The 18,694-nt window shown below is 42.6% G+C and overlaps 1 protein-coding gene across 2 annotated transcripts in view; it reads left to right on the top strand.

The window, feature by feature from the left end:
- The window catches only part of zbtb16b (zinc finger and BTB domain containing 16b), a 44,703-nt gene that overhangs the window by 23,303 nt on the left and 2,706 nt on the right, over nt 1-18,694 (top strand). For both annotated transcript variants that reach the window (XM_061781290.1, XM_061781291.1), the window contains exons 5-6: nt 15,328-15,498; nt 17,159-17,326. In XM_061781290.1, the coding sequence (XP_061637274.1) occupies nt 15,328-15,498; nt 17,159-17,326 (339 nt within the window). The remainder of the gene's footprint in view (nt 1-15,327; nt 15,499-17,158; nt 17,327-18,694) is intronic.

The raw sequence follows: 18,694 nt of genomic DNA, 5'->3' as shown, positions 1-18,694 counted from the left end.
AGCTTTAACTTCCTGGCTGATGACTTGAGATGTTGCTTCACTATTTCCACATCATGTTGCCATCTATTTTGTGAAGTGCACCAGTCCCTCCTGCACCAAAACAACCCCACATCATGAGGCTGCCACCACCGTATTACAAATTTGGGATGGTGTTTTCAGGCTTGCTAGCTTCCTTCTTTTTACTCAAAACGTAACAATGCTCATTATGGCCAAACAGTTCGACAGACCACAGATTTTTCTTTTGGAGTATTGGCCTCTTCCTTAGAAGGAGCTAGTCATTGGGGGGTGTTACGGAAGGAGCACAAAAATACTTGGCTTGGTGCGAATAGGTGAGTTTTTCAGAGAATAGTTGTTAGTTCGGTTCTCCCAAAAAAACCAAAAACAATTTTAAAAAATCAGTAGGGAGCTCACTGTAGTTCACTTTTCTCGTTCTGTGCTTCGAACACTGTAGAACACTGCTGTCACGAAAGAAATATAATCCATTACAAACTGCTGGTTACTTCCTGGTTGGTTGTAGGAAGTAAATTCCCAAATTCTAACTTCGATACTATAACACACAAAGTACCTCAATACGATACCGAAGCGATACCACGGCAAAAACCTAAAACATCAGTAAAAGCAGTGGAATCATAGATGACAAAACGAGGATTTTTATTTTTAATGAATTCTAAATATTGAGCAGTAGAGAATATTAAATACAATTATTATAGATAAATATATACTGCAAATATAATTTTATTTTCATGCCATGTCATACATGTATAGCCTAGACACTGTATTAGCACATTTTCCTCATACTGTGACATGGGCAGCATGTCAATTGAGTTCAGTTATGAACATGGTTCCCAGTCTTGTTTCTTTATTGTCACACCTTCTATCTATTAGTTGCCATGAATTTTTGGAGCCTTTTGGTTGGAAAGGATCCCAAAATGTCTGACCAGAATCATTGCATATATCAGCACCCTTTCATTGCTGGTACCAGATGCGGTAGTATGATATGATTATGTAGAGGGGATCTCAACATACTCCTGTAAATTGACTGCTCGACATAGATTGGTCACTTCCATGTTACAAATCTCACACCTGTCGTGCTGCTATGATGTAACGTTAGGGAGAAGCTGTAATTGCACATACGCACCCAAACAAACCAAAGTCTGTGATAACTGTACCACGGTGACCTAAAATGAAGTGCACTACTTGGTGGACTCAAGACATCACTGTGGGTTCAGTACAGCCTGAAGCTAAGGTTCATTCTCATTCCATGTATAATTTCTGAAGGGTATCAAGTGCTTCCCCAAAAATTTTCTAAATACAGCATCCACCGCAATTAAAAGTCACGCTAACAACATCTAAAGCCAAATTCTCCTGGAGGCAAATCAACTCAAGAAGCACAATGGTGTTTTCTTTCTGCTGTCTGATTCTTATTTGTCATGTTGTCTTTACAACCCACTGGGACAAGAAGCTAGCAGCAAATCCAGGTGACATAACTCACTATCAGTGTGCTAGCTAACCTGATACTCATCAAAACATCATGTGAAATATGCAGAGGCAGCTGAACGCTGTTTGTTTCTGTGAAGGCAACAGCGTGTAGTAATTGTATCCTAGAAATAAAAGCTTCAATCATTTCAGTGGTACACTGGCTTGTAATGAAGTCAAAAAATAGAACTCCGGATCATGTATTTTGGTGGTTTGGAAAGTAGGCTATCTTGTGTTAGCACTAGCATCAATACTGTTCAATGCTTGAAATTATGGCTGGCCGCATTAGTTGATTAATTATATGTTGAAAAAATATTAATTGTTGATTGACTTTGTCCAACCAGCAGAGGTGTTGTTGATTCAGATTCTACTAGACAGCGATTCTGAAGACGTGCAACAAGATTAGATAAGGCCTACATCCACACTAGGTCACTTTGTGTTGGTGTCCGGTTAATAACACAGCTACATAATGTTCAAGTTCCAAGTGATTGCACTGGTGTTTAACATGTACATGCTGTTCATTAGCTAGTCTTACCAGCTGTTCAGTTTTCTTTTTAAGGTCTCATAATGTGGACCAACCCACATAAAAACTGCATTTCCTACAAGCATTAGCAAAATACAAACATATTCTAATGATATTGTTACCCTACCTATTGGAGGAAGTTGGTAAATTCTGGGTGTGTGCAGAGCCTTAAAAAGTCTTAAAAGTTGATTTTTCCAAAATGAAGGCCTTATATGTCCTTACATTTTTTTTTTACATTGTGTTGAATCATCCATCCATCCATCCATTTTCTGAGCCGCTTCTCCTCACTAGGGTCGCGGGCGTGCTGGAGCCTATCCCAGCTGTCATCGGGCAGGAGGCGGGGTACATCCTGAACTGGTTGCCAGCCAATCGCAGGGCACATAGGAACAAACAACCATTCACACTCACAGTCATGCCTACGGGCAATTTAGAGTCTCCAATTCATGCATGTTTTTGGGATGTGGGAGGAAACCGGAGTACCCGGAGAAAACCCACGCAGGCACGGGGAGAACATGCAAACTCCACACAGGCGGGGCCGGGGATTGAACCCGGGTCCTCAGAACTGTGAGGCTGACGCTCTAACCAGTCGGCCACCGTGCCGCTGTGTTGAATCATCCAACAAGAAAGATAATATCTTAACACCTGTTATGTTGCGGGTCAAATTAACTCATTTAAAATTTAAAACAATGTTAAAGTAGTTTTTCAGTGTGAAACTTCTGCCTGGTGTAATGTACATTTATAATGTCCTTTGAAATGGTTCATTTCACAAGTTGAGTTATTGATAAGATATAAACAATATTTATTGGGAATGTTTCTGACACTTATGGGCCCAGACCAAATTGACCCTTGAACTTTATTGCTTTCTGGGAAACAAAATAGCAGGAGGGTTATGAAATTTGTGTAGTGTAGATAAAGTTAGATTTAATAAATGCTGCTACCTGCAAGTGGCAATCACTGTTACGAAAAAAAAAACATACTTCATAGAGAACATAAAAAAATTACCGGTAATACTTAATTTCTTAAAATATTTGGACATAATGAGTCTACTGTATACTCTCGTGTCTTATATGTTATATTTAGTGATCAAAGGAGCCTAAAAAGGGGTCTTAAGCTCCAATTTGGCTTCCTTAAACCTGCTGCTAACCTGATTCTCAACCTTAACTTGTTTTATTTGTGCGTAATTTGGTGAATGAGTCAAATGAAACCAAATGTGACTTAGAGTCGCTGTTTTTTAACTGTAAGTCATTCTACTCGTTGAGCGAGTTCGCTTCACTTTCATACTCGCGGGTGTCTACATTCCTCTTCAAGCTAAGACGAATGGCGCACTGCTGACGCTCGCTGAACAAGAAAACGAACTTTAACAAAAGTACCCGGATTAAACTCTCATTATTCTTGGGGACTTTAACAAAGCTAAACTCAACCACAAACTCCCTAAATACAATCAGCACATTGACTGCTACCAGGGAAAACGACATTCAAGACCACTGCGATACCACGCATACGACGCATACCGTGCTATCAACCACTCAGCTCTGGGCTCGTCTGATCACTGCTTAATTGACTTCATACCAACTTACAGGAAAAAACTTAAATGTGCAAAGCCTGTGGTGAAAACAGTGAAGAAGTGGAACTATGAAGGAAAGTTAGAACTTCAAGACTGTTAAGACTGCAGAGACTGGAGTGTCTTTGAAACTTCAACTGGCAGCCTAGATGAATATACAGACTGTGTCACATCCTTTATCAGTTTCTGCAAAGATGTTTGTGTACCAACAAAGAAATTTCGTACGTTCAATAACAACAAGCTGTGGTTCACTGTCAAACCTGAGCAACTTTTCCAGGCTAAAGAGGATGCCCATCGAAGTGGGGATAGAGCCCTGTATAATAGCGCTGGAAACCAGCTGACTGAAGAAATTATCATTTGCAGAGAGAAATTATGCAGAAAAGATGGAAAAACAATTTACGGCAAACGACTAAGTCAGTCTGGCGTGGATTACAATCACTAACCAACTACAAGCAACCATCCCCCCCAAGCAGAGAACAATAAAGGACTAGTTGACGACTTGAACATCTTCTACTGCAGATTTGAAAAGGACACTTTCACACCCCACACCCACCCAGCCGCAACCCTGACCACCATCACACCTTTGACTCACCTTTCTGCGATGACCATCCACAAATAGGATGTGAGACATATCTTCAAACAACAAAAGATCAACAAAGCGGTGGGCCAAGACCTTGTGTCCCCATCCTGCCTCAAAGTCTGTGTGGATGAGCTCACTCCAGTGTTCACGGTGATCTTCAATAGATATCCAGAACTGTGTGAAGTACCATCCTGTTTCAAATGCTCCACCATCATCCCAGTCCCCAAGAAACCTTCAATCTCAGGTCTGAATAACTACAGGCATCTGTGGTCATGAAGTCCTTTCAGCGCTTCATGGTGGACCACCTTAAGAGCATCACAGGTCCCCTGCTGGACCCCGTGCAGTTTGCCTACCGAGCAAACAGGTCTGTGACTGACGCAGTCAACATGAAACTGCACATCATCCTAGAACACCTCAACGGCGTGGGGATCTACACGAGGATCCTGTTGATGGACTTTCGCTCTGCGTTCAACTCCATCATCCCCGAACTCCTCTCTTCCAAGCTTCTCCAGCTCAGCGTCTCGCCTGCCATCTGCCAGTGGATTTAAAGCTTCCTGATGGGTAGGACACAGGAGGTGAGGCTGGGGGATACCACCTCATCCACACGCACCACCAGCATTGGGGCGCCCCGAGGATGTGTCATCTCTCCGCTGCTCTTTTCTCTCTTACATGAACGACTGCAATTCAACACACCTATCTGTCAAACTCCTGAAGTTTGCAGACAACACCACAGTCATCGGCCTCATCAAAGACGGTGACGAGTCTGCATATCGACAGGAAGGGGAGTGGCTGGATCTGTGGTTCAGCTGAGACAACCTTGAGCTGAACATGGTCAAGTCTGTAGAGATAATTGTGTACTTCAAGAGGCATCATTCCCCACAGCTGCCCCTTATACAGTTCAACTACCTTGTGTCAACCGTCGAGACCTTCAACTTCCTGGGAATTACAGTCTCTCAAGACCTGAAGTGGGAGACCAATATCAACTCCATCCTCAAAAATGCCCAGCAGAGGATGTACTTCCTGCAGCTTATGAGGAAGCACGGCCTGCAACAGGAGCCGCTGAGGCAGTTCTGCGCAGCAGTCATTGAATCAGTCCTGTTTGGTGCTGCCACAAAAAAGGACAAACTTCGACTGCAACAGACAATCAAAAATGCAGAAATTTTTTTCGGTACCCCCCTACCCACACTTGAGGACATGCACGTTGCCAGAACGAAGACAAGCGCATGCAAATTCCTTTTGGACACTCCAGATCCTTGCCTCAGGTAGGCGCTATCGAACAACGCAAACTAAATCTAGCAGACATTCCAACAGCTTCTTCCTTCTTGCCATTAACTTCTTAAATAGTTACCATAATTTCTCGTGCATAATGCGCACCCCCAAAGTTGATCTCAAAATTCTGGAAAACCCTGCAACCTATGTATAATTTGCTTTTTTAGCATTTGGTTTTACCCATATGATCAAAACATGAAGTATTTCTGTATTTTGTTAGCTTTTTCAAATAATTATTCTTAAGTTAAGCACTGTATTTGAACACATAATACTTTATTTTTATTTACTTGCTCTTATTTTGAAATTCACAGCCCTACTTTTATTTAGTAAATGAGAAAACACACAGTTGTGTTCATATGTTTGATTACCCAGGTAGAATTTGTAAGATCTGTACAATTCTTTAAAGAAAACATGAAGGACCAGGCAAAACACATTTTATTTTAATGGGATTCAAATTAAACTGTCAAACATTTCAGGAAAGCATTATCATTAAACAAAACATAACCATTACGAAATTAATGATGGTTGTTGTTCAGTCATCAGTTGTATTTAAAAAAATAATAATTCACAAATTCTGCATGGGTATGTAAACTTATGAGCACAATTGTACATATATGCAGTCATATGTACCCCTGTCATATTGAAATGAAATTGTAGGCTACACCTTTTTCATGACCTCTAGGTGGCATACTAGAATGAAAGTGAACAACTTTGTCATAACCTCTAGGGGGCAGTGGCGCATTGGAATGAAAGTGTACAGCTTTTCTATAACCTCTAGATGGCGGCATACATTTATAAAATGTGAAAGTCATTAATTTTCTCGATTTTTTGGGGGCGGGGGGTGGGAAATGTGCATTTTACAAATTACGATAATTTACAATTCCATTGTAATGCTTCCAATTTGTCTTGAGATTGTTGTCACATCTCTGTCAGGCCAATTATACAGTATTCGTGCACACACTGTAGTAGTCTTGCCACTCTGCACTATTTGCATATATGTTGTTGACCAATACTGTCTTGAGAAGTATCTGCACCCTTTGAACAATTGACACTGCTCCAGATTATCTCACTCGTCACTTTAAACTGCTTAAATTTCTTGAAGTCTCTGCGCCATTTGCACAATGGTCACTGCACCAGATTATCGCTCTATTAGTCATTTCAAACCGCTCTAAATTGCTAGAGGACTGTGTGTCATTTGCACAATTGTCAAAAAACAAAAACAAATAAACAAACAAAAAAATTGTATCGGAATTACCACATTACCGGTAACCTTTCATTGCTCAGTGACTTTTTGGACTGTGTTTTTATGTTTTTATATATCCAAAGTATTTTCTGTCACATGGCTGTCTGTTGTCGTACTACAGCGGCTCCATCTACCGGAGACAAATTCCTTGTGTGTTTTTGACATACTTGGCAAAAAAAGAAGAAACTGATCACCTTTCCCTCAAAACAGTTGAACAGTCAGATTGTCCGTACATGTCCACACACATTTTGATGCCACTGTCAGAGAAAGGTGATTGCCCTCTTAGGCGTGTTGGCATGTACCTGTAACTCCAGGTGGCACACGCAGTGTGAATAGTTAATGCCAATGAGGGGTGTCATCCATGCCCAGAAGTTTCTACCCTCGTCACGCCGAGTTGTAAACATCCAGAGCTTGGTTTCAAGCTTGGCATGGTATCAAGAGCAGAGTACAGCAGGTCATTACTCTCTCATTTTGTCATGATCTCACCTCGGCCCGCCGTGACGCACGAACCTGTTCTGTTTTTTTCGAGTGACACAAGCTATAGGTAATTTAATCAGCGGTGTTCAGGTTGTGTACGTGGGAGAAGGAGGGGTTACACTGAGTAAATATTACTAGTGAAAAACACACAGTGCCTGGTGCACTTTTAGTTTGCTATATGGCCATATGAGTTTGGTCTTAGTAGGATTAACACTTGTCAGAGCCAATAACCTCCTGCTCAGGAATATGACTTCAGAGCTCTGTGCATGGTAACAAGACAAGTTAGTTTTCAAAGGTCTCTTTGGCGTTTTGATATGTCAGAGGTGAATGGCCGAGGGTTGCTGCATTCAAAGACCGGGGGTGAACTGTGGGAAAGGAACAGGGCTAGAGAAAAGCTACATGAGGACTTCCTAAGGGGTGGGAAGGATTGCTGATGGTGTGCTTGGTGCCAGCATTGAGAGGGGAAAACAACATCATGTGCTGGTGTTTACTCCTCAACACAGCACTGTCATAGTCTCCTGACCTACTTGTCAGAGCCCAAAATAAAAGAATGGATCTGTCTCCGAATCGCTCGCACAACAAAGGCGTTTGTTCCATCGGAGCTGGTGGAAGAAAAAAAAAGGGGCTGTGGGGTTGTCTTGATTTTTTTTTAGACTGTATCATATCTGTGGCGAAACGGACTATCTACAATGCATGAAACCATGCTGTCCAGCCATGTTACCACCTTGCCTTCAAGGCTTGGGCCGTATGAGTGCTGGCTTTGTGTACTCACAGCAGCTGCACTGTGTCCACGCATTACAGACATTACCTTCTGCCCTGGCCCTTGTAATTAAACAGCGCTGTGAGTCCATTCAATATACAGCCTCAGCTTTGTAAGGCGCAGACCTTTTAGCTCGCCCCAGTGTATCTGTCATCACACTGCAACTTCCCCTCAATAACTACTTGTAATTCATACACACCTTTGACCAGAATGAACTGTGCCTTCCTTGCCCCGAAAATGTATTTGCGCTACGATAATACACAAAGCCCCCTGTAGCCCGCACGATTTATATTAAGTGAAAATTATTTAGATGGAGAGAATACCGTAAACATTCCAGGAACCGCGGTAGTGGTAGAAGAGCAGTGACCTGAGTGAACTGCTCCACCAATGGGTTAAAACAGAAGCAACGAAGCCCTCGTTGCATTAATTATTGAGTCGGTTGTTCCTCCGTCGGGTAGATTAGCAGTCGACTGATGAGAGCCCGCGGTTGTTTAAGGTACTGTAGCGTGTGCGTGTAGAGTGGCCACCTCGGCAGGGAGCCGTGTGCATGAGCACATACAGTAGAGTGGCTTGAACATTCACGGGGTCATGCGAGGTGTGTAGCCTCAACAGAGCAGAAAGGCTTCACCTCACATACACAGCGAGCACAGCCTGGGGACAGAGCCGCTCTCTGGTATATGACGACACAAACTTGTGCGCATGATGTAATATTGTTAACTGTTCAATTTGTTTCCCTTTTCAATTGTAGTTAGTCATTTGTTAGGATCTCAATTGGAACTCTAGTTCCAAGTTGAACAAAATCCAAGTATAAAGAGACGTGAACCAGTGTGTTTATAAAAAAAAAAAAAAAAAATTTTATTTCGACCAACCATTTTCTATCGCAGCAGTCCTCATTAGGGTCATGAGTGAGCTGGAGCCTATCCCAAATGTCTTTGGGCGCGAGGCGGCGCATCCGGATTGGTCACTAGCCAATCGCAGGCAACATATGGACAAACAACAATTCGCACTCACTTACACACCTATGGATAATTTTGAGTCTTCGAGTGTTGCAGCCGAAAACTAACTGAACTTTCATGCAGATGAACAGCGTCGCAATGTTGCAGATGTAACAGCCAGTCAAAAATACATATGGGCTTTTGCCCAAAAATAAAATATGAAAATATGTTTCCGGGTTTTAAGCATGAGCAAGACTCAGCTGGCAAGCAGCCGTCGCACTGCCAAGCCATACTAGTACAATACATACAGTACATAAAAATACATATACACACATACTGTATATATTATCCATCCATTGCATCCATTTTCTCTACCGCTTTATCCTCACTAGGGTCGCGGGCGTGCTGGAGCCTATCCCAGCTATCTTCGGGCGAGAGGCGGGGTACACCCTGAACAGGTCGCCAGCCAATCGCAGGGCACATTAACAAACAACCATTCGCGCACACATTCACACTTAAGGGCAATTTAGAGTAATCAATCAACCTACCATGCACCATCCACCGTGCCGCCTAATGTACACACAGGACCCTATATTGACAGAAATTGTTTTAATTTAGATTTAATTGTTGACATTTTTGCAGATTTATTAAAAAAGAAAAACTGAAATATCACACAGCCATAAGTATTCCGACCCTTTGCTGTGACACTGCTATTTAACTCAGGTGGTGTCCATTTCTTCTGATCATCCTTGAGATGGTTCTACACCTTCATTGGAGTCCACCTGTGTTTGATTATACTGATTGGACTTGATTAGGAAAGTCACACACCTGTCTATATAAGACCTGAGATGGATGCGGCCAAGTACAGGGATATCCTGGACGAAAACCTTCTCCAGAGTGCTCAGAACCTCAGACTGGGCCAAAGGTTCATCTTCAAAAAAGACAATGGCCCTAAGCACACAGTTAAAATAACGAAGGAGTGGCTTCAGAACAACTCTGGGACTGTTCTTGAATGGCCCAGCCAGAGATCTGACTTAAACCCAATTGAGCATCTCTGGAGAGACCTGAAAATGGCTGTCCACCAACGTTCACCATCCAACCTGACAGAATTGGAGAGGATCTGCAAGGAGGAATGGCAGATGATCCCCAAATCCAAGTGTGAAAAACGTGTTGCATCATTCCCAAAAAGGAATGGCTCATGGCTGTATTAGCTCAAAAGGGTGCTTCTACTAAATACTGAGCAAAGGGTCTGAATACTTATGGCTGTGTGGTTTCACTTTTTCTTTTTTAATAAATCTGCAAAAATTTCAACAATTCCATTTTTTTCTGTCAATATGGGATACTGTGTGTACATTAATGAGGAAAAAAAAATAATGAAAAATGATTTTGGCTGCAATATAACAAAGAGTGAAAAATGTAAGGGGGTCTCAATACTTTTCGTAACCACTGTATAATTATATATATATATCCATCCATTTTCTGAGCAGCTTCTCCTCACTAGGGTCGTGGGCGTGCTGGAGCCTATCCCAGCTGTCATCGGGCAGGAGGCGGGGTACACCCTGAACTGGTTGCCAGCCAATCGCAGAGCACATACAAACAAACAACCATTCACACTCACAGTCACACCTACGGGCAATTTAGAGTCTCCAATTAATGCATGTTTTTGGGATTTGGGAGGAAACCGGAGTGCCCGGAGAAAACCCACGCAGGCACGGGGAGAACATGCAAACTCCACACAGGCGGGGCCAGAGATTGAACCCGGGTCCTCAGAACTGTGAGGCTGACGCTCTAACCAGTCGCCCACCGTGCCGCCTATTATATATATATATATATATATAGAGAGAGAGAGAGAGAGAGAGAGAGAGAGAGAGAGAGAGAGAGAGAGAGAGAGAGAGAGAGAGAGAGAGCGCCTGTGGAGAGCTTCAAAAACACCTGGTATTAGTAGGTACTGTTGTCACAAGGAAAACGGTGAGTAATGCACTCCACCACCATGGCCTGTATGCACGTTCACCATGCAAGACCCCATTGCTGAAAAAAAGCAGCCGCCTAGTTTTTTTAATAAAGGTTCAATGCACTTATTTATTAAATGTGTTTTGATAAATAAATGTGGATTTTAAAATATATTAAATTTATAAATGCATTATATAATATATACTGTACACATTATCCATCCATCATCACTTCATTGGAATTGGGGTTGTAGTTCCTTGGCACGAAGATGCCACTAGATTACATCCATCCATTTTCTGTACAGCTTCTCCTCACTAGGGTCGCGGGCGTGCTAGAGCCTATCCCAGCTGTCATCGGGCAGGAGGCGGGGTACAGGCGGGGTACACCCTGAACTGGTTGCCAGCCAATCGCAGGGCACATAGGAACAAGCAACCATTCGCACTCACAGTCATGCCTACGGGCAATTTAGAGTCTCCAATTCATGCATGTTTTTGGGATGTGGGAGGAAACCGGAGTACCCGGAGAAAACCCACGCAGGCACGGGGAGAACATGCAAACTCCACACAGGCGGGGCCGGAGATTGAACCCGGGTCCTCAGAACTGTGAGCCTGACGCTCTAACCAGTCGTCCACCGTGCCGCCCAAATCCAAATATTATATATTTTAAAATATTTTTATTTTCTTGGTAAAATGACTCAAAAGGACTTGAAACTCCCAGTGTATAACTTGCGACTCGACTCGGGCCTCGCATGTCTCGACTTGGGACTTGACTCGGGACTTGCATGTCTCGACTTGGGACTTGACTCGGGACTTGAGGACGAAGACTTGAGACTTACTTGTGACTTGCAAAGCAATGACTTGTTCCCACCTCTGTATTGGAGTCAAAGCAGGTGAGTGAATCGGCATTTTGGCAATATAGCGTATGTATACTACACTGTTTAACAATAACACTTAACTACATTTAGAATTTCTTATGAACCTGTGGTTAGAAAGGAAAGCGCGGAGAGTCTCTGTTGCTGAGCTACTCGAGTGCAGTCTAACTGTGCCATGTTTTCACGGGTCGATAAAAAAATAATACAGTACAGTATATATTATGATGCCACTCTAAGCCTGATACAGAATCACGGATTTTCTGTTGCAGTGCGTCGGTAAATGTGCAGTGCTCAATCGCTCGACATGTGGTAAAGAGAATATACAAAGGCTTAGATTTAAACTCCAAACCTCAGAATTGCGCTGTTTTGTAAAACTACAATAAAGTAGAAGCACTCACCCTTGTTCAAGTTATTTTCATGCTTTCACCTATTAGCATTTGTTTGATCAAATTAAATTATGTAATTAATAATTATGTAGCTCATGCTGAACAGCAAGGCACCTAAATTAAATTTCCTGTTGTCTAATTATCATGATTTTCCCCTTTGTAATCACTGGTATCCTTCTGTGGTATAAAAAAAAAAAAAAAAAAAGCCAAAGAAAAAGAGAAAAACTCACTTATGGAGTTTTTCTTTTTTGATGAACACTGAGCTGACGCATTCAACTTTGGAAGTTCAACTGTAATTTGATCATCATCATCCAATGATTGAGCTAAAGGGTGAAAAAATTTGCAGTGCTTTTGTTTTTAATTCAAAATTAAATAAGGCAAAACTCAGACCTCGTAACTGCGAAGACTAGACAAAAAAGAAGAAATACAGCAGCCGGGCAGTCAATGAATACAATCTCTTGTTTAATTTGCAGTGGGGTTTACTCCCAGATCCTTGGGGTGGGAAAACTTTTGTTTGCGGTGTGAAAAGAAACAGGCTGCGCTTATTTGTGAATGAAGGGATTAGCTCCAACACTTCACCCCAACAAGGAGCGTGATCCTATCTGGTTGCCTAGACACGTGGTTTTGTCTCTTTTAGGCAGCGTGAGAGCCTGTGCTGACTCTCGGAGCCAGATGCACCAAGACGGCCTCTGGTCACGTGATCGGTACGTCGGCCTGGCGGAGGATGTGCCGAAATAGCATCCCTACCTCGGTCTATCCTAAATTATTAACCAGCTTGTGCAGTGTAACGCATGCTGTTAAATGCGTGCACGTTCCTGCTGCGTATAAGCTTGCAAGTAAATCATTCTGGCCATTCCTGAAGAGACAAAGCTCAGTCAACTGCGGCCTTAAAGGAATACTGCTGGTTATATGCTATTGACCCCATTGAGGGCCATGGGTCATGGGGTCATACTATGCCTTAAAACCCAAATTCCGAGCCAATTGTCTGGTTAAGGGTGAGAACGCAGGGGGTAATGACAGCCAACTTTTGGGCTTATTTTCGGCGAAAAGAAGCTCCTCTGCACTTACTTACTCAAAGCTTACGAGAAAAACTCAAATCCTTTTTGTTTGGGAAGTAAACAGAGCGCAGCGCGACAAAACGCAGCTGTGGATACATTACAATACACAATGCCTACCTGGGAAAGTTTACTTTGGTGTAAAAATTTTTATTCTCCGCATAGAATAAAGTGAAGGCTGCCTTCACCAGATTTCAAGAGCGACATCCTTGAGACAGGATTTTATTTTGCCACACAAAAATGTCAAACTGTCTGAGCACACGGCACCATAAAAAAAAAAAAAAAAAAACATTTTTAGCCAAGCGTGTGGATGGATGATAATTAAAGTGGCTTTGAAGTATTTAAATACTGTATGTGGATTATGTGTCATTCAGCTGGTCTCTGCTGACCAGTCTTGAACACATAGAAACAGAAAGCACACCCCCTGCTGGATGAAGCAAATATTAAGAAACCGATCTCAACAGATCAAATGTTCAAATGTTACCAGGGGGCTGCAGATGGATCTCTATCCTGGGCTTCGTGCATAACATATGAGTCATGCAGAAAGTAAATGTGGATAAACAGTGGAAGGATTAAAAGCAGGGAGGGTACAGAGGCATTGAGAGGGATGGGTCTGTTGTCTTTCAACTCAAATATTGTGATCTGTGGGTGAGAAAGGGCCCTGGTCATCAGGTGACAGCATAAAGACAGTGGGTGAAGGGGGTGGTGGGAGGTGTATGCGCAGCCTATGACTAATGGGCTCGGACAATGAGGGCCTGAACCTCATTGTGTGCTCTTTGTGCAGCCCACAGCCCCAAAGCCTCCAACAGGTGCAGTTCATTCCAGTGGATGGCCTCCCTGCAGGATTGTTAAGACCAGGGAATGCCTTTCATCCCGTCCTCTTGCTGTTAATGATTACGAATGATCCACCTCTATTAGGGTTTTTACAGGGAATTTTTCACAACAACAACAAAAATAAATAACAAGCAGTCATCCATCTTTACAACTGTGTCTATTTGTGCAAGGTCCTCAAAAAATGCATTTGTTAGAGCAAGATTAAGGAAAACAATGCATGGTCAATGTTTGCTGGCTTGATTTGTTTCTTTGTCTCTTGTCCGTTAACTTGATTGAACCCAAAAGCGGGCTTTCTGACACTCTTTCCTCTTAGTATAGCGCCCTGCATCCCTTTTCCCTGCGTTAATTCCAATTTAATTGCCAGTTGCCTCAAGGCACTTCAATAACAGTAACAAATGATTTGATTTAGTGGTCCTCATCAGACTGCATTTTAAATGTGACACAGCAACCCCACTTGAATTCCAATGAAGTGCTGGCACAGTCCTGTGTTTACTAATGATCCTCCGCTGGAGATGTCTGATTGAATCTCAGTCAGGAGCGATGGGCGCTCCTAGCATTGGGAGAGGATCTGAAACCTGAGCAGACAAGACAAATAAGGACCCTCATGATCTCCTATGAATGCCTCACTGTCTCGAGAGGCACATTTTTGTCTGTAAAGCCGCAGATTAGCCGGCTCCTCAGCATTACCACACATATGATTTCATGTCGGTGCGAACTGCCAGAGTGGATTTGAAGTCGCGGCGTTCATCGCCCGTAGATCAAGTGGCATACTGTATTATGACAGCCAAAGGATACACGTCTAGTAGCCATTTTGACTTAAACGAGCCTGCCGGCAGCTCCCCATCTGTATTCCTCGCCACACTCGGCGCAACAGGAAAGCAGCCCCAGAGAGATGCCGGGTCACACACAGGATTAAACTGGATTGTGTTTTTTCCTGCAGTCCTGCCTTTAATGGCTTGATATCACTACTTAACATTCTGCACAGGGCGCACGGTGTAGGCATCATTTAAGGCGGAGCCACTATCAGCCGTTCTTTCAGCACAGAGGACTTCACATGCTGCGGCTGACTCCTGATGGGGAATGAAGAGAATAATTACACATCTAACATAGCAGGAAGGAGCCATTGATTGTGTGATTGGCATGCGCTACGTTGGGTGGGAAATTCTTCAGGAAAACAATGACTTTCATGGTTGAAAATAGAACGTACAAAAGGCTCAAAGCTGAAAGCGCCTGCGGGCTTTTAGGAGAGTTAGTTTAGGTAGAGACACTTGCTCTTTGAAAGAAGCTTTTCCCTCTGAGGACTCACACAAAGTTGAAGTGACCCAGTTTCCCCACTTAAGGCCTCATGTCTGTGCACCGTACGGAAATAACCGCGCGCCTCCGTCTCTCCTTTTTTGCCTTCTCCAGGGACTGACATGGCGGTGTTCTGTCTGCTGTGTGCAAAGCGCTTCCAGACCCAGAAGGCCCTGCAGCAGCACATGGAGGTCCACGCAGGCATGCACAGCTACATCTGCAGCCACTGCGAGCGCCCATTCCCCAGCCACACCACACTCAAAAGACACTTGCGCTCGCACTCGGGTAAGAAGAGACGCCTCCTCCTCTACACTTTCACTGCTGCCTGTACAGGAAGTGCATGTCTAAAGACCCTCTTGTGTGGCTAAATAACGTAACCAAAATATTAGACACTGCTCTCAAGAAGATGCAGCGCAGTTCTACGCCACCTCAGCAGTTAGACAAGTCCGACACAATTCGCTCCATGACTCTTAACTCCAATACAATTTTCCCGTAGGAAATATTGTAAAGTGTAAAAACGATTGACTCTACAAGCAATGTTTAGACAACATATAACATTCTTAACTGCCAAGTATAGGGAGAAACGAACCACTATGTAATAAAAATAGAGTAAAACTACTCACCCTTGGAAGAACTTGCTACTCATCGTGTTTTCAGCTGCATACTATTTACAATAATTTAATGATTGTATTACTTATATTGCATTGAGCAAAGCCGCATTTCTCATTCCATGGTTATCATTAATACATTTCCTGTGTGACGTCATTGGTACCGTTCTATGGTGGCAAAAGAAAAAGAAAAAAAGATGTTTTTGTTCCGACTTTTTGAGACATATTTTTCACCCCAAAATGGTGGTTGAACTACACACTTTAACACTGACTTTTAAGTTTCACTTCTATAAACATGAACTCTAAATACCTCCCCATAAAAATGACTTTTGTAAAGACAGCATTTGTGGGCATTGAGTCAACAGTGGGTTCTGACACACAGGCAGCTGCATGTATTCTTTGTATATGACTCAATTTGTTCCATTAATTGATTAGCACGCATCATCTCCTGGCCTGCTTCTGCATCAGATGACTCACCTCTGCTGTGACAACACTGTACTGTTATGGCCGGTGCTTATTTTGGGCAATTTCATCGTTTTTGGGTTCTTAGACAGCCGTCGGGGCCTTGTGCAAATTCATGGCTGTCAGTTCCAGTGTGGTTCATGCGAGGCGTAGAGAGGGAACCCAAATAAATATTGAAGTAAAAGCAAATGGAAATGACTTCTCTTGTGTGTTCTAGCTAGGGTGAGTTTTAGTGCCGCGAGAAACTGAGTGATATTTGCAGAGGAGATGTCCCCCTTTCTTCTCTTACCTTAAATAACACTCAGCTGTCAGGATGGCTTGATGTCTAGACGGGAGAGATACATAATTGATGTGAAGAGACAGAAGTGAGGGTAGTTTTAGCCATGACAGCATATCTTGTTTGTATGTCATTCTGCTTGGAAGTAACATTTTGTAAATGTCAGTGGTGGGTGGGTGGAGGGATATATTGGGGGAGAATTGGCTTGTAATGACGAGAGCCATGTATGCTGGGCCTTGGCTGTTGCTGTGGACACTGAGATAATGAGGCACATAGGTCACTGGAGATGAATCAAGGCATCAGCTGAGGAAAGAAATAGATTAACTACAGTATAGAGGCGAAAGCAGCACACTTCTAGAGGGCTTTTATTAGCCATTAGCGGACCACTGAGAGGAGTGTCCTCGTATCACAAGATTAGCAACGTGCGACGACACATGTGCCTGTTTGGCCTATTCGGACACAGCTCCATATACAACTCAGCGTGTCGTGCCAAGGATAAAACTACCCTCACGAGATAATGTGCCACGTCGATGTGGAGGCCATTGTGGTGACACGACATGAGTTTTTGTTTGTGTGTGTGTGCTGTTTTGATTTTTAGGCGATCACCCATTCGAGTGTGAATTCTGCGGGAGCTGCTTCCGAGACGATGGCACCCTGAGAGGCCACAAACGCATCCACACGGGAGAGAAGCCTTACGAGTGCAACAGCTGCGGGAAGCGCTTCAGCCTCAAACACCAGCTGGAGACGCACTACCGCGTACACACAGGTGAGAGCCAAGAAGAAGATGGCCATTCACGCCGCTGTTAGGGACGTTAATACCACCCAGTTGCACTAACACCCATGGGTGTATTCATCCACATAAAGGATGAATAACACAACATTTGGACTAATCATTGGTGAAGATGTCTGCACTAAATTCAATACTATTGGAAAATACTGTACAAATTTTATCTGGTTTGGCATGAAAAGTATAAAGGCATCCTCATCATGCAAATATATTCTGGCTTGGATCCTTAAAAATGGCTGAGATTTTTCAAAATTAAACCACAATTCCAAATTGAAAGTGACAAAGCTACTGCCCCTGCGACCCGACCTCGGCTAAGCGGTAGAAAATGGATGGATGGATGAAACATTGCTGCTCAGAGATGCCCAAAAATAGAAATGTGTAAATATTGACAATGTTGTAATCAGTGTTTTGCATTTTAGCACAACATCAAACCAACAATCATATCAAAATAAGGGAAAATGTGATCACAAAAATTCTTAGAGGTCCCATGTTATCATATTTGATTTGATTTTTTTTTTTTTTAAATAATCGCTGATTGGATCGCTGATATTTCTACTTTAAAAATGGAAAAGAATAGTTGCTCTGATTGAAAAAGAATTGTTACTCTGATTGTTCCTTGGTGACATCTCGGCGACCGTCCTATGGCGGCCAAGCGTTCATCGTGACGTCGTGTGACACCTTTGAACAGGCTACATATACACACATACATACATACACACACACACACACACATACACACACACATATATATACATATACATATACATATATATATATATACATATACATATACATATACATATACATATATATATATATATATTATATATTATATATATATATATATATATATATTATATATATATTAAAAAGTGTGTTGTCTCAATTATAAATACAAATATAAAACATGCACTTTTAACGTGGTAGTAGTGAATGAGGCCCATTGTCAGCAAAGAGCATTTTGTATGTGTGTGTGTGTATATATATATATATATATAATAAAACACAAACACCTCTCACCAAATAGATGCCCCCCCCCCCCCCCCCCCCCACACACACACACTTCAATTGCCACTAGGTAGCTATTGCCACATTTTGAGCAATACTGTATGTACAATTCATTACTGCTGGCCACAGTAATTTGATTAGTGTTTCCATCACGTGTGTGGGCCTCCTCTCAAATAGATGTGCCCGCCTTCAAGTAAGCACCTGGTATTGTCTGTAGTTAAATTCTTGCTACTAATCCGGAAAAAAACATTTAAAATCCAAATCACAACTTTTATTAATAATCAGAAATACAAGTGTTATGGAGGCTTAAACTTGCTACCTTAAAATTGCTTTACATCA

This window comes from Phyllopteryx taeniolatus, chromosome 8 (assembly GCF_024500385.1).
Source record: "Phyllopteryx taeniolatus isolate TA_2022b chromosome 8, UOR_Ptae_1.2, whole genome shotgun sequence".
In the NCBI taxonomy this organism is placed as follows: Eukaryota; Metazoa; Chordata; class Actinopteri; order Syngnathiformes; family Syngnathidae; genus Phyllopteryx; species Phyllopteryx taeniolatus.
This window is presented reverse-complemented; position numbering and strand designations above follow the sequence as displayed.